Below are 15642 nucleotides of genomic sequence, written 5' to 3'. Positions count from 1 at the left end.
AGGCATTTTTATGCTGACTATTGACATTTTTATTCCTCCTATGAAATAACTCAAAAACAGTGAAATAAAATAAAAACATATCTAGTATTTTAACCATTCAATATTTTAACATTCAATATTTTAACCATATTCATTATTAACCATATTTAATCATGCCATAAATAAAATTAAGATCATTCAATAACCGTCGCTTTTAGTGTTTCATAGGCAAGATAATGACAACTATCCTCTTCAAGAAATGTTCTCATATATAAAGAATAAGAAGAAAGATCTCAAATTGGAACCTTGGAGTAAATAGGCATTTATGGCCTGGTGGGGGAAAATGACCTTTGAAACAGGCATTTATGGCTTGGTGAGAAAGACTCTCATTTTGCACTTTTATGAGAGAGTATGTTAATTTCCAAAATTAAACTCCACAAGGTCTTCTGCAACCCAGCATCCCTTCCCAGATCCAATCAGTGTTGTAAGTGCATGGAACTCCTGAATCTTATCAGTGTCGCCCTGAAACCAGGAGTCCCAACAGAGCATCACCCCCCTGTATCATGCCCCAAGTGCTTTGCCTAGAACCACACCTGTCCCGACCTTGGCTTCCGCTCCCAGAATGGCGCACCAGGGCGGAGACTTTAGTGGGTGAGCTCAGCTCAGCTGCTCAGCTGCAGGTCAGCATACACATGTTAGAACCGGTTTCCCTCGGTCCCGGGAACAGAATGACAGAGTCACTGAGGCTGCAATAAGGCAAAGGAGTTTTATTGACTAGCTTGAGCTAGGGTCCAAGCCCCGAGTACCAACGCAGTGGTCTCTTTCCATGGGCAGGGACCCCGCACAGCGGGAGTACATGTCTTTTATATTCTTTGCTGGAATTCGTTACAGCCAAGTTACTTCCGATAAGGGGACATACGCCCCTCACAAGCTTGTTCACGTATTGATCAGGCCTTGGGCCCCTTATCAGGAAGGTACTCGTGGTTGTTTTTCTCTAACTACATTGGAGCATGTTTTTAGCTCTCTGTCGCAACCAAGCGTTAAGCAAGCAAGCCTTGTATACAAAAGCGGACTTTGGCTGTTAGCTATAAGTTAAGCAAGCCACCACAGAATTAACTAAAATATTGTTTCAGTCCTGTTCTACACACAGTCTGGCCGCCGGCCCCTGAAACACCAGCAGAGCGCCAGGACCACATATTCTAGAGTCCTTCACTCTCACGGACAGCAGATCTCATTGGCCCTCGGAGGAGAAACTTGAGAACCTCGCTGTCTGGGCATCTTAACAATGGGCTCCCAAACTTGGTTGTATGAGTGGCGCAGTTGTTGGAGTCACCCTGCATGGACGAAGCCACCGCTCCGCCTCCCTCTCTCCAAAACTACACTCCCCAGAGGCCTGTGCGGTCACTTCCGTCCGTGCCTACAGCCCCTCCCCCTTACGTGAACCGCTGGCGAAAGGAGCACTTCCGGTCGATTGGGCCGGGCGTTAGGCCGGTGGGCTCCCGGGGCAGGCCTGCCTGTTCGGGTCTTTCCGGCACCTCTGCACTTCGTCACCCGACCTTCGGCCTCAGGATTTGAACAGTGCATCCGCGTTCCGTGAGTGCTCTACAGTCAGTCAGCACGTCCCTCTGCTTGTCCCGTTTTAGTCGCGGAGACGCAGGCTGGGAGAGGCAGAGCCGTCTCTGAACTCGGGCGCTCTCCCGTAGGCACCTCCAGGCCATTTTCCTTTCATTCGAGCCCACAGGTTTAGGAGACAAACCCTCACTTCGTTGCTGAGGGACAAGGGCTTCACTCCCTGGCCAAAGCTTGGGGCTGAGCCTGAGGGTGCTGGGTCATCCTGGGTCCCTTTTCCCGGGCTCTGGACGGGAATTGGGCTGCGCTGGTGATTTCTGTGACATCCCCGACCCCCTGTGCGGGGCTCTGGAGCAGACTCCGCTTCGCCTTGTGGGGAGGGAGTTTCCACCTAGGCCCTCTCTCATTTCTCTTCACATCCCCAGATCTATCTTCTGAGGCTTTGCCCTTCTCCAAGGAGAGCACTCAGGAGACCAGGAAAATGGCCACGGGGCTCCTGAGAGCCAAAAAAGAGGTGAGAATTACCTGTAATTCCATCTTGGCTGTCAACAGGATGGGTCCCGTTACGTTTTCTTGTCCTGGAGGCTGCCTTGTTGGTATTGGGCAAAGTTCATTTCTGGTCCTGGAGGACTGGCTCCATCTTACATGGAGTCTTCCATCAGCATTCCGTTATGCTGCGTCCATACCGCAGTCATTCACGAAGTAGTTAATTGTGAACAACACACATGGAGGAGTTTAAATAAAAGTACAGAGACATCCATGCTTAACTGTCTAGTGATATGAGTGAAGGGCAGGGACAGCAGAGATTTGAATTTGAAATGGTTAAGGAGGACTCCCAGAAGTAGGGCTGTCTGAGCTGCCCTTGAAGAGTTTGAGCATGTTGGAGAGTTGGGGGAAGACACACCAGTGGGAGAAGGGCAGGAAGCATGATTAGTCTGAGAGGCTGGGCCACTGGACACACTGCCATTGGCATAGTGTGAGAGAATTATGGTGACTGACTTAAGGTTAATTTTTAAATATGTACAGGTGAAGATGCAGACTAGCTATCCACACATAGAACAGGGAGGAGCTGGATATGGTCTGACTCGAATTTTACACTTGCAAGCATTTTCAGCATTTAACAATTGGGAGATTTCTCCAAAAATTCTAGATTGTCTGCTTCTCTGAAAATAAATCTGCCCTAAGTCTGCACTGTTCTTTGGTGTCAGGCAATTTGAACAGAACAATGTCTTCATTATTTGGACAGGAACCACAGGGTCTATATACTGCACTTTCTACAATCTCCTTCATACTGAGGTTGAAACCAATTGACAAGCTAACCAGCTGTGTTAAATTTGTTGAAATAACATAGGTTGCTGTCTAAAGTAGTTTTTTCATTGGAGATTTTTAAGGGTGGTGTGTGTGTATGTTCTGAGAAGTAGTTATAAAGTCAAATCACCATAAGGACTAGGCAGGTACTGTAGTAGTCATTTTATCTCTAGCATTTAATTATGAACAGTTTTAAACATAAAAGAATAAAATAGATTTGTCCATTGAATATCCATATATCCACCACCTCAATTCAACAGTGAACACCTCCTTCTCATGGAACCTGTCCTGATCTCTCTATCCTACAGTAATCTCTCCCTTTTGAAATTCTTCTGACCCAGTGTTTCATAATCATAACTATACTTTTATGAGCCTTTCAAAGTACAAAAGTCCCAACCCCAGAGAGTCTGACCTTTTTGATTTGTGGTAGGACCCAGGATCTATAATTTAAAATACCCAGGTGGCTCTAAAGGACAGCCAGAGATGAGGGGTGAGAACCACAGCCCTCACCCATCTGTACTCTTCATTTGTGATTGAGTACATTGGAACTGGTTGGATTTGGGGACAGCTATTAATATAAGGGTGTGGCAGTGTGGGTAGAGTCTTAAGGCCATTCCACCGCCCAGCCAATGTACAACATTTGAGCTGGTAGGGGACAGGAAATTTAGGGAACTGTTTCCAAGAGGGGAAGAGCCCTGGGGAGAGTATAGCATGGGATTAGTTTGACAGACACAGTGTCGTACCCTCAAGGAGTGATGGATGGTATTCTGAGAACGGGGTATGAAATCAAATCACCAAAGAGGCAAGGCATGTATAATACCTAAATGAATGAAACTGACAAGGTAATCTGTCAATAGTATGCCTTGATTAATGGACCCCCAGTGTAAGCTGCTTTTAGCCAAGTGTAGTCCTGCATCAGTGCAAAGCCCAGGATGGTCAGATTTATGTATTTTTCAACAGGACCCCTAAATTGAGATTTTCATATGAAATCTTCCAATATTTAATTGATATAAATAAAAGTTTTAAAGCAGTCTGTGGGTCAGACTAAACTGAGTTAGACTGCAGATTGTATTCTGTTTTAAAAAACAGAATAGGTGTTGGGCTGGGAAGAATCCAAAAAGTAGATTTTGAGGCTCATTTGGGCCTGGAAACTTCAACAAACTTCTATGCCAAGGACCATTATATATTCCCACCCTCCAAAGTACAGCTTTCTAGCTAGCAGAGGTTCATTTGAAACTTTGTTGGTGGAATAATAATAAATCATTTTCAGTCATTTAAAGATATTTGCTAAGTGCAGATTCTGTTCTAGACACCAGAACTATAGCAGTGAACCATGCACGTGGAACTTATAGTCTAGTGGGGAGTCAGAAAGTAAAAGTGAATAACACATGTATTATCTTAGAGCTAAGGGAATAAAGCAGGAGAGGGGACTAAGACCCACCTGAGTGAGGGAAAGGCATTTTATATAGAATGGCCAGGAAAATCCTCCCTGAGCACTTAAGGTATGCAGCAGCCATCAGTTGTCTGAATTCTTTATTTTTATTTATTTATTTATTTATTTTTTTAGACAGAGTCTCACTCTGTTGCCCGGGCTAGAGTGAGTGCCATGGCGTCAGCCTAGCTCACAGCAACCTCAAACTCCTGGGCTTAAGCGATCCTACTGCCTCAGCCTCCTGAGTAGCTGGGACTACAGGCATGTGCCACCATGCCTGGCTAATTTTTTCTATGCATATTTTTAGTTGGCCAGATAATTTCTTTCTATTTTTAGTAGAGATGAGGTCTCGCTCTTGCTCAGGCTGGTCTCGAACTCCTGACCTCGAGCGATCCACCCGCCTCGGCCTCCCAGAGTGCTAGGATTACAGGTGTGAGCCACCACACCTGGCCTAAATTCTTTACAATCATCAACTCATCTAATCCTCACCACAACTCCGTGAGGTAAGCATCGTTATTCTCAGTTCACAGAAGGAGAAACTGAAGTGCTAATGGTTAACTATTAATAATTTGCCGGAGGTTACACTAGCAGGGGATGGAGATGGATTCCAAGTCCAGACAATGATTTGAGCCCACTCTCTTTAGCACCATCCACTTTGCCTTATTAGGCCTGAGCAGGCAAGTGGCAGTGTGAGGTAGAGGAAGGAGTGAGTCCTACTGTACGAAGTGTACATATTGGTGGGTTATTTACCACCCTCTACCCCGAGGCTCTGCTGCTTCAATTAGAACATAAATGCTTAGACTAAGTAATCTCAGACATTTTCAAACTCACCAAGATGATTATTTGTTGTTTAAGAGTGTGTGTGTGTGTGTGTGTGAGAGAGAGAGAGAGAGAGAGAGAGAGAGAGAGAGATATCCTCTTCCCCCCTGCCTAGTTTTAAGGCTCCCTGTACGTAGGAACTTTTGTTTTGCTTTTATCCTTCACAGCAGCTAGCCTGGGATTTTGACAGTCATAGGTGCACAAATGATGCTGGCCGGATAGAGATAGGAGAATAATGGTCTTTGACCCTGGGGTCCCAAGGTCACAATCCAAAGGTAGGGTGTAGAAATATTTCGTACCTCCCTGTGGGAAGCCTTTTGACATCTCATCCTAAGCTGTGAGAAAGGCAGACTCCTGGATGAGCAGGGGTGTGTTTTGTGTTAAAGGTGCTCGTGGCATTCAGGGATGTGGCTGTGGACTTCACCCAGGAGGAGTGGAGGCTGTTGAGCCCTGCTCAGAGGACCCTGCACAGGGAAGTGATGCTGGAGACCTATGACCACCTGGTCTCACTGGGTAAGAATGGCTTCCCCTTAGCACTTAAAATTTGCCCCACAAGGCATTTTCCACTCATGATGAGGAAAGGCTACCTATGGAACACCTTTGCCTTAAAGTTGGGCTTAAAAACAATATACCTTTTTCCTCTGGGTAAATCTGGATTTAGTAGATTTGAAAGCAGATAGATTGGTTTATTCATGTCATGTATAACACTGCATTTACAGGCCTCTTTCCCAAGGCTGGGGCTCTCTTTTTCCTTTATCTTGCTCCAAACCCAGGAGATTTTTTCATCTACCAAGTGTTAATATGCTGTCTTTCTGATTGGAATCACTTTTCCTTATTCAACTCTTCTCCTTCAGAGCGATAGCTATTCATAGGTCTTTTGTACCTTCTGGATTTCCCGACCCATTTTAGCTCTGAGTTCTAAGTGGCCTCTTGAGTCCACAACCAAGAATCTCCTTGTTTTCTTCCCTATGAACAGAAATTCCATTTTCCAAACCAAAACTCATTACTCGGCTGGAGCAAGGAGAAGAGCCCTGGAGGGAGGAGAGAATATGTCTGCTGGACATCTGTCCAGGTGAGTATGAACACAGGGTAGACTGGGTAGTGTACAGCTTGGCAGACAGGGAAGGAGGAAGCATCCCTCAGGTACAGGAAGGAAGCTCCTCTCCAGGCTTCCTGGGACTGGTAAGGCTGCCTGGCATGGCCTTCCTTTTGGAATATAATCTTCAGTTGAGGAGGGATTTTCCTGGTTTCCTTGTCTCTTCCCTCTACCAGGAAGCTTCCCTTCCTCCCTTGTCTTGCCTTTTCCATAATCCTTAGTCTTTCCTCATTCACGGCTTGCTTTCTCTCCTCCTGATCTTAAAAACTGCACCTACCTTATGACCATGAAGTCTACCACTCTTCTGGATGCTTTCTAGTTTCTCTTATGTTAAGATTAATCGATTACCTCTCAATTCCCATAATTTTAAAAAATTATTACATAATACTTAAGATTATAGGAAGCTAATAATAATAATAATAATAATAATAATAAAATACATACTAATGTGTCAACACTCCAGCTTAAGAAGTAAAATGCTACAGTTGAAGCCCCTATTTCCCCTTCCCAGATTGTATCCTATACCTCCCCATACCCTTTGAGCAGGGCCTTAAAGGGAACTGTTTTTCAATATTAGGGATTTATAATTCCCATGCATGATTTTATTCTTTACTTCATGTATATGGATCCCTCAATCATCTATATTGTTGGTTGGCATATTTTTAAACTTTAAACATTATATATCAATATCATATTATGTATATCATTCTGTAGTTTGCTTTCTTCACTGACACTAATTTTATAAGATTCATGTATGTTGATGTATATAGCTCTACCTTCATTCATTTTTATTGTTATATAATATTGTATGCATAATATAATACAATTCATTTATCCATTCCATTTTTGTTGGACATTTATGTTTTTACCTTTTTTTTTTTTTTTAACCAGTTAAAGAATTCTATGAACATTCTCATACACGTGTCCTTAGACACATAAGTACTTGTTTGTCTAGGATATGTACCTTAGAGTAGAACAGTTGAGTGAAAGAATATGCACTTTTCTTTTGCTTGATTTGAATTTTTTTTTTTTTTTTACAAATCCTGGAAATGAATTATTAGTTAGATGTGTGATATCTACCTTCTTCTAGTCTGTGGCCTACCTACCTGCTTTCTAAAAAGACTATTTTTGAAATAATTTGTGTCAATTTGTAAAAATAATGCAGAAATTTTCCATCTACCGTTCATCCAGTTTTCCCCAGTGATGACATCTTATATAACCATAATACATTTCAAAACCAGGAAATTGACACTGGTGGGATACTATTTAGTAAACTACAGACTTTATTCAGATTCAGATTTCATTAGTTTTTACATGTCCTTTTTTTTATTGTTGCTGTATAGTATTACAAAATTTTATCACATAAATAAATTCATGTAACTGCCACCACAATAAAGATACAGAACTGTTCCATCACTGTGAAGACACTCCCGTGTGTTCCCCTCCCTCTGATCTTAACCTTTGCCAACCACTTACCTGTTCCCCATCACTGCAATGTTTTTCATTTCAAGAGTGTTGTAAAGTTTACCCATTATTACAAAATGGTCTTTTGTAATAATTTAAAAATTGTTTTAATGTGATTGGATTAGTGAATTGTTTTTGCTGTGGGTTTTTCTGGTGTGTTTATGTGTCTGATTTAAGAAATCCTCTCTGTGAAGATCATGAAGGCATTTAGATTTTCTTCTATAGAATAAAAATATTTTGCTTTTTATACTTAAATCTTTAATCCCTCTGGAATTAATTTTTTGAGTATTAGGAGACAGGGATCTATTCTAACGTATTTATAAATGCATTGCCATCACACTTGGGGCCAATTCATTCAATTGTTCATTATTTTCCCCAGTTTGCAGTGCCTCCTCTTTTAAATTTTATATGTTCATATGTTCATTGGCCTTGGTATTTCCTCTTCTGTGAATTGTCTGTTCAAATATTTTGCTTTTCTTTTTCTTGTTGATTTGAAATTTTTTTTTACCAATCCTGGAAATGAAATATTTGTCAGTTAGATGTGTGGTATATGTACAGAATTTCTGAACTCTCTGTTGTGTTTCATTGGTATATTTGCTTATCCTTGCACCCGTATCACACTGTTGTAATTTACTATTAGCTTTATGATAAATCTTGATGTCTGGTAGGTTAAGTTCTCCCATCTTATTTTTCACAGTGTTTGTTGGTTTTAGCCCTTTAATGTTCCAGAAACATTTTACAGTATCTTGTCAGATTTCTTAAAATATTCTGTCAGGATTTGACAGAATCCTGAATATTTTTAGCTAGCAGGGCACACAAAAACAGGTTGCATGCTGAATTTGGCCTGTCAGGATGAGTTTGCCAACTCCTGCAATAGAAAATGTAATGCGTAAAGTGAAATGATTAATAGGTATTGGAAAGGATGGCTGGGTGGGAGATAGCTTGTGATGTAAATATATTATGAATGACCAATGGGCAAAGCAGAATGGCCTAGGCAGCCCTACCTATGAATCCTCTGAAAATGTTCTTTCTTTAGCAGGATCAAAGCCAGAAACTCAACCTTGTCCCTCCTGCCCTCTGGTATTCTCCAATCAGCAAGCCCTCAGCCAACATGTGTGGCTGAGTCATCTCCCTCAGCTGTTCTCACGTTTATGTGCAGGAAATCCTCTCTGTCCAGGAAAAAACTGTCCAGAAGATCAGAAACAACAGCAAGATCAATTTCTTGATGAATCATGCTTGAGCCACAAAGCAGAAGCTCAAGAGAGAGAAGACGACTCCAAACCCCTATTTGGGAAAGTAAGCAAAAGTGGCACTTCAAAGGCATTCTCCAGCCCACCTGAAGAACAGCTGGTAAGGTCCAAGGAAGACAACACAGTGGTGGATATAGGGCCCAATCCAGAACAGAAGGCAGACTTTGAGGAAACAGACAAAGTATTGCATGATTTAGAAGTCTCAGGATTTGGAGCAATCAAATATGAAGAGTTTGGGCGAGGCTTTATCAAGGACTCAAACCTACTTGGCTTCCAGAAGACACACACAAGGGAGACAACTTACATGTACACTGAGTGGGGACAAAGCTTCAGCAGTATGTCAATCCTCATCAAAAACCCAAGGACACACTCTGGGGAAAAGCCTTATGTGTGCAGGGAATGTGGGCGAGGCTTCACCTGGAAGCCAAACCTCATCACACACCAGAGGACACACTCAGGGGAGAAACCTTATGTGTGCAAGGATTGTGGACGAGGCTTTACTTGGAAGTCAAACCTCTTCACACATCAGCGGACACACTCAGGGGTCAAGCCTTATGTGTGCAAGGAATGTGGGCAGAGCTTTAGCCTGAAGTCAAACCTCATCACACACCAGAGGGCACACACTGGGGAGAAGCCTTATGTTTGCAGGGAATGTGGGCGTGGCTTCCGCCAGCATTCGCACCTCATCAGACATAAGAGGACACATTCAGGAGAGAAGCCCTATGTTTGCAGGGAGTGCAAGCAAGCTTTTAGCCAGAAGTCACACCTCATCAGACACTTAAGGACACACACAGGAGAGAAGCCTTATGTATGCACAGAATGTGGGCGTCACTTTAGCTGGAAATCAAACCTCAAGACACACCAGAGGACACACTCAGGGGTTAAACCTTATGTGTGCCTGGAGTGTGGGCAATGCTTTAGCCTGAAGTCAAACCTCAACAAACACCAGAGGTCACACACAGGGGAGAAGCCATTTTTATGCACAGAGTGTGGGCGAGGCTTTACTCGGAAATCAACCCTCATCACACACCAGAGGACACATTCAGGGGAGAAACCATTTGTATGCAGGGAGTGTGGGCGAGGCTTTAATGATAAATCAACCCTCATCTCACACCAGAGGACACATTCAGGGGAAAAGCCTTTCGTGTGCAGGGAGTGTGGTAGAAGGTTTAGGCAGAAGCCAAACCTATTTAGGCACAAGAGGGGACACTCAGGTTCGTTTGTGTGCAGGGAGTGTGGGCAAAGCTTTTGTGATAAGTTAACTTTCATTAAACACCAGAGGGCACACTTAGGGGGGAAACCTCATGTGTGCAGGGAGTGTGGACAAGGCTTTAGCCGGCAGTCACATCTCATTAGACACCAGAGGACACATTCAGGAGAGAAGCCTTATATTTGCAGAAAGTGTGGGCGGTGCTTTAGTCGGAAGTCAAACCTCATCAGACATCAGAGGACACACTCAGGATAGAGACTTTGTGTGTACAGGGAGTATAGTAAATACTTTAGCCAGGAGTCACACTTCCACAGACACCAAAGGACACACACACAAGGCTGTGGCTTTAAGTCAGCCATTGCTGGATACCAAAGTGGAGATACCTTATCTGTGACGGTGTGCATGAGCCTGTATTGGTAAGAGTCATATCTCTAGTCCACCTGACAGAGAATTGCTGGCCCAGGAGCTCTGCCCTTCCCCAGGATGGGGATGATGGGTAGTGGAAGGTCTGTCAGGTAACTTGATGGAGGGAGTACATATAAATAGGTTAAAATTAGGGAATGAAGACTATTCCAGTATCATTTTCCAAGTTTACTTGAACACTCCTTTCACAGTACCCTGGATGTTACAGAAATAACAATACTAGAGCTTGTCTTTTGATGTCTCTTTGACCTTCTATCTTGGCAGAACAAGAGACATGGCAGACACCCATGGCTGATTTAATCTTGCTTTCCCAGACCATGACCCCGCAGAGTCAGCCTCAGGGAGAGTTTGGGGAAGGGTGAATTCACAGGGAGAGGCTGACAGGCTAGAAAGACTGTAAATATCCTAGCTCTAGGGTTTGGGAATAGGTATCCATTTTTTAAAATACTCTACCTTTGCTTACCTCCTGGGGTTTTCTCTGGTTTCCAGGTTGAATCCATACTGAAGATATTTTTATTGATTCATGCATTTTAGACTAAAAGTATGTGATGTGCTTTTATGAAGAAAACATATACTATATAGAAATAGCAAATGAAATGACTTTCTCTTTTGAATTACCATACAACATCACACAGGTAATTCTTGAGTTTAAATCTTTCCAACCATTATAAAACGCATCATTTTTCTTCTGATTGGGAATACTCTCTTTTTGAAAATGGCAATGTCCCACAAATTAACTTAAAATTCTAGATCAGGTCCCAATTTTTTCATGGAACTTGACTAAATGATTCTGAATTTTATATAGAAAATGAAGTTTCAGGATAGAAACTGTAATAACATATGTGTTTGTCCAAATATGGGTATTTAAAATAGATCTTTAGAACAATGTAAAACAAAACAGAAAAACCCATCTATTTATGAGCATTTAGAATGTGATGAAACAAGATTTCAAATTGGAGTGAAAATAGCAATTATGAGATTCAGTGTTTGGGTCACTGGCTGTCAATTTAGGGAAAAAATAAATGTAGATCTCAAAGTCTCAATATATAAAGGAGTTAGAGTTAGGGAATCACTATCTAAAATGCTATGAGATGTAATAGTCTTAAGTTATATTTGTTCAACATCTAAGTAAGTCTGAGCAGAGTAAGAAGATCTGGTAAAAAAAAAAAAAATATATATATATATATATATATGAAGTATTAGGTGGAATAGTCAGCATGGCCTGCCCTCCATGGCAGTTCATGGGCTGGCTTTTTTACTCCTTCTCAATAGAAAGATACTTTAGAGTTTTAATCCTTTTGAGTCTCAGAATTTAATTATTCTTTTGTAAAGAAAGATTTCAAAATTAAACAGATACCTTTCACTGTTTTTTAACTTTTAGAAAGAAGATCACGGTTTTCATTTTAACTCATGAAAAAAACTAAAAGATTACCTTAAAGTGTTAAAAACTCTTAAGAAAAAATAGAGCAGATATGCTACATGAAAACTCAAGTATATTTAAAAAGATACAAACCCTGAGAGACAGTTTCTATGGAGCAGAAACCAAACAGAGAGAAGTGGAAATGATCTGAGAAAGGGGTACAAAGGAGTCCCATCTTTTGGCCCAGCCCTGTTGATTGTTAAACCCACATCAGACCCTCTACTCAGAGCCGCTCAGAACAGACAGAATTGGGGCAGGTAACCTGAGTTGTTCACCTGGGCTTAGCCTGGCACCAAAATCCTTAACCAAACTTGGAAACTGATTAGGAGCCAAGTACCACATAGCATAGGATATGTGGATTCTTCTCATCTGGTGTTATTTTTTTCCAATCTATGTCCAGAGAGCCATTCACTAGTGCCTCATCTTTCATATTCTGAAGTGACAGCTCTAGAAGTTTCAAATAAATAGAAAAAGTGTCCCAGAGCAACCACTGTCCATCCTACCACTCCCATGGTAAGTAGTAGACTGTACTACACAGAGAAAATTTTGAAGAAAAGATGGGAAACAGTATGAAACAGTATCACCTCAAATCCACAGGTCAGTTAAGGTCACCATTAAAATGTCTCATTTAAAAAGAGGTAGTAGTAAGTTTTAAAATAACTATTACATTTAATTCTATTTTAATTCATTATTATGTTAAAAGTGGTTATCTAAGTGTGTGGTCAGGTGATGTTTGGGGGCCCTGAGACCCTTTCAGGGACTCTGCATAGTTAAACACATTTTATAATAATACTAAGATATTATGTTTTTCCATTGTGCTGAAATTTGCACCAATGGTGCAAAAACAACAGTGGATAAAGCTGCTGGGGCCTTAGCAGAAATCAAGGCAGTGCCACCAAACTCTGCTAGTAGTTATTATATTCTTCACCATCACAGACTTGCAGTTAAAAAAAAAAAAAAGAAAAAAAGAATGTTCTTCATAAAGCAGTAAAACTTTTACTGAATCTAGGTCTTTGATTACAAAAATTTTTAATTATACTTTTTATTTTGAGATACTTGTAGATTCAGCTTCAAGTGTAAGAATATTATGTAGAGAGATCCCATGTACTGTTTGCCTAGTATACCCCAATGGTAACATCTTGCAAGAAACCATACTATAATATCACAACCAGAATACTGCATTTGATATGTGTTCATCTTTTAAATATTTTGTGTGATGAAATGGGAAATGCATATAAAGCCCTTCTGCATGTTTAAGTATGATAGACTGTTTTAAGGAAATGCATTTTTGTGGTTGGTTGAGTTGTGAGTGAAACTTTTTTATGGACACCATTTTTATTTGAATGATAATCAACTGGTGATTTATATTTGGATATTCAGTAGATGTTTTGTCAAAGTAATTTTTTTAAATTGACAGTAAAAAAAACTGACAGTGATTTTTGCTAATTTGAATTTTAAGCAAAAAGTTTAAATTTTGAAAGATGAGTATCTGCTAGTGTATACTTGACAACTTCCCAATACTTGGTTCTTTGTGATGAGACTGGTGATGATATTAGTGAATATGATTTTGTAATACTATGTAATAAAATATATCAACTTTGGAAGATCTGCCTAACCTATTGAACCAGTATTTTCCAAATGACTACCCATGCATGATGCTGTAAAATCATGCATGGGTAAAAGATCCATTGTAAGTGTAAGACAAAAGGATTTTTATTTAGGAAATGAATGTCCAATTCGACATTGCATGTAACCTTTAAGAAATTACTACTTGTTGATTTTGTATGTACTATCAAGAATAATATTGACAAGTATCTGAAAATGCCATTAAAATTCTTCTAACTATATATCTGTATGAAGCCAGATTTTCTTTATTTATCTTGACAAATTGAATGCAGGAGCACATATAAAATACCAGCTATCTTCTATTAAACTAGACATTAAAGAGATTTGCTAATGTATAAAATAATGCCATTCTTCTCACTGATTTATTTTTTGGCGGAAAATATTCAAATCCAACTGAAAGGGAAACACCTTCCCTTAAGTGTTGTTTTTAGATGTTTACAGTCTATATCCCAGAGTGAAAAATACTTCACATACACATGCATACCAGAAAAAGTGTTACATGTCATAACACCTAACATACTGTTAACATCTATGCTTTAATGTAAGTTAAACTAGGCACAGAAGAAAATTACCAATAAATAAATCAGCCAACCATGGCACTGAACAAATATTTAATGGAATCCAAATACATGGGCATAGTATTTTCTTCATGATAAACTTTAATGTCCTCATCTCATTCTGACATCTCCTAGTAGTGTGATTATTTCACACTGCTAACCTGCAAGTGCTTCTATTTTCTCATCTATAAAATGTTAGTTACTGTTTCCTAGCTGTAATATTTTCTTAACTTCTATATTCTAGTACAAGAAAAGACCTTAAAATGGAACCTGGTATATAGTAAGCTCTTAATTAAGTATTTGAGTGAGGAATCACTGGCACCCTTTGGTTCATTTAATTTTTTCTATGGACATTACTGGTCATCACTGGGGCCAGATACTTATATAAGTCTCAGGATGTGGCATGAAAAATGTCTGGATTCATTAGAAAAGACAGTTAACACATAGTAAAATACATGATATGTCACATCAATACATTACATGGAGAAAAATTCAAGCAAGGGAAGAACCTAAAATCTAAGGGGGGAAATGGAATTTCAGTAGGCTTGTCAGTAAATAAGATATTTGTGAAAGACATGAAGGAGGAGAGGGAGAAAGTTTTTCAGATGTCTAGAGAAACATTATTTTAGGTAGAGAAAGGAGTGATTTCAAATGCTCTAAAAGGACTTAAAAGTAATCCTGAGGAGGGAGGAGGCTACTGTGGTTCCAGGTGAGTGTGCAAAGAGAGTAGACGCTGAGGTCATGGAGCTAATGTCAGGCCAAGTTTTGTAGGAACTGGTAGGCTACACTAATGATGGAAACCTATACAGCATGTTACTGTACTGAATACTGTATGCAACTGTAACACAATAGTAAGTATTTATGTATCTAAACATAGAAGAGATATAGTAAAAATATGACATAAAAGATAAAATTGGTATGCCTTTATAGGGCACTTAAGCCATGAATGGAGCTTGCAGAACTGGAAGTTGCTCTGGGTGAGTGAGTGAGTGGTGAGTGAATGTGAAGGCCTAGGACATTACTGTACACTATAGTAAACTTTATAAACATTGTACACTTAGGCTACACCAAATTTATAAAAGAATATTTTTCTTCAATAGTTATTATAACTTTTTTACTTTATAAATTTTTAAATTTTTTAAACTTCTGACTCTTTTACTAAGACTTAGCTTAAAACATAAACCCATTGAAAAGCTGTATAAAAATACTTTTCTTTCTTTATATCCTTATTCTATAGCTTTTTTCTATTACATTTTTTTTAAACTTTATATTAAATACTAAGACAAACACACACAATGTCCTAGGCCTACACAGGGTCAATGATCATCAATATCACTGTCTTCCACCTCCACCCTTGTCCCACTGGAAGGTCTTCAGGGGCAATAATAACTTGATTCTAGTCTTGCTTTGGGGTTTATTGTAGCCTTTCTCCTTATTTGTAATTTTGTTCTCACATGAGAAGCAATATTATTTGTTCAATTTTAGTGTA

General features: G+C 40.1%; 1 protein-coding gene across 5 annotated transcripts; it reads left to right on the top strand.

Annotated features, from left to right (window-relative positions):
* The first annotated feature begins 1438 nt into the window (after positions 1-1438).
* On the top strand, positions 1439-13817 carry ZNF875 (zinc finger protein 875). Of its 5 annotated transcripts, none has more exons than XM_045532182.1 (5): positions 1439-1572; positions 1974-2062; positions 5494-5620; positions 6084-6179; positions 8707-13817. In XM_045532182.1, the coding sequence occupies exons 2-5, from the start codon at positions 2030-2032 to the stop codon at positions 10380-10382; spliced, it is 1932 nt and encodes a 643-aa protein (XP_045388138.1). In that variant the 5' UTR covers positions 1439-1572; positions 1974-2029; the 3' UTR covers positions 10383-13817. The 5 variants fall into 5 exon arrangements, with proteins under 5 accessions (XP_045388138.1, XP_045388137.1, XP_045388141.1 ...); XM_045532181.1 differs by having other exon boundaries at positions 8704-13817; XM_045532185.1 differs by having other exon boundaries at positions 1449-1572; positions 8827-13817.
* The last annotated feature ends 1825 nt before the right edge of the window (positions 13818-15642 follow it).

This window comes from Lemur catta, chromosome 19, assembly GCF_020740605.2.
Source record: "Lemur catta isolate mLemCat1 chromosome 19, mLemCat1.pri, whole genome shotgun sequence".
NCBI classification, from domain to species: Eukaryota; Metazoa; Chordata; class Mammalia; order Primates; family Lemuridae; genus Lemur; species Lemur catta.
This window is presented reverse-complemented; position numbering and strand designations above follow the sequence as displayed.

Excerpts from the sequence above, each read along its gene's own strand:
- ZNF875 (XM_045532181.1), top strand. The coding sequence starts at position 2,030 with ATGGCCACGGGGCTCCTGAGAGCCAAAAAAGAG. Across the intron at positions 2,063-5,493 it reads TCCTGAGAGCCAAAAAAGAG|GTGCTCGTGGCATTCAGGGA; the intron begins GTGAGAATTACC and ends TTTGTGTTAAAG. Across the intron at positions 5,621-6,083 it reads TGACCACCTGGTCTCACTGG|AAATTCCATTTTCCAAACCA; the intron begins GTAAGAATGGCT and ends CCCTATGAACAG.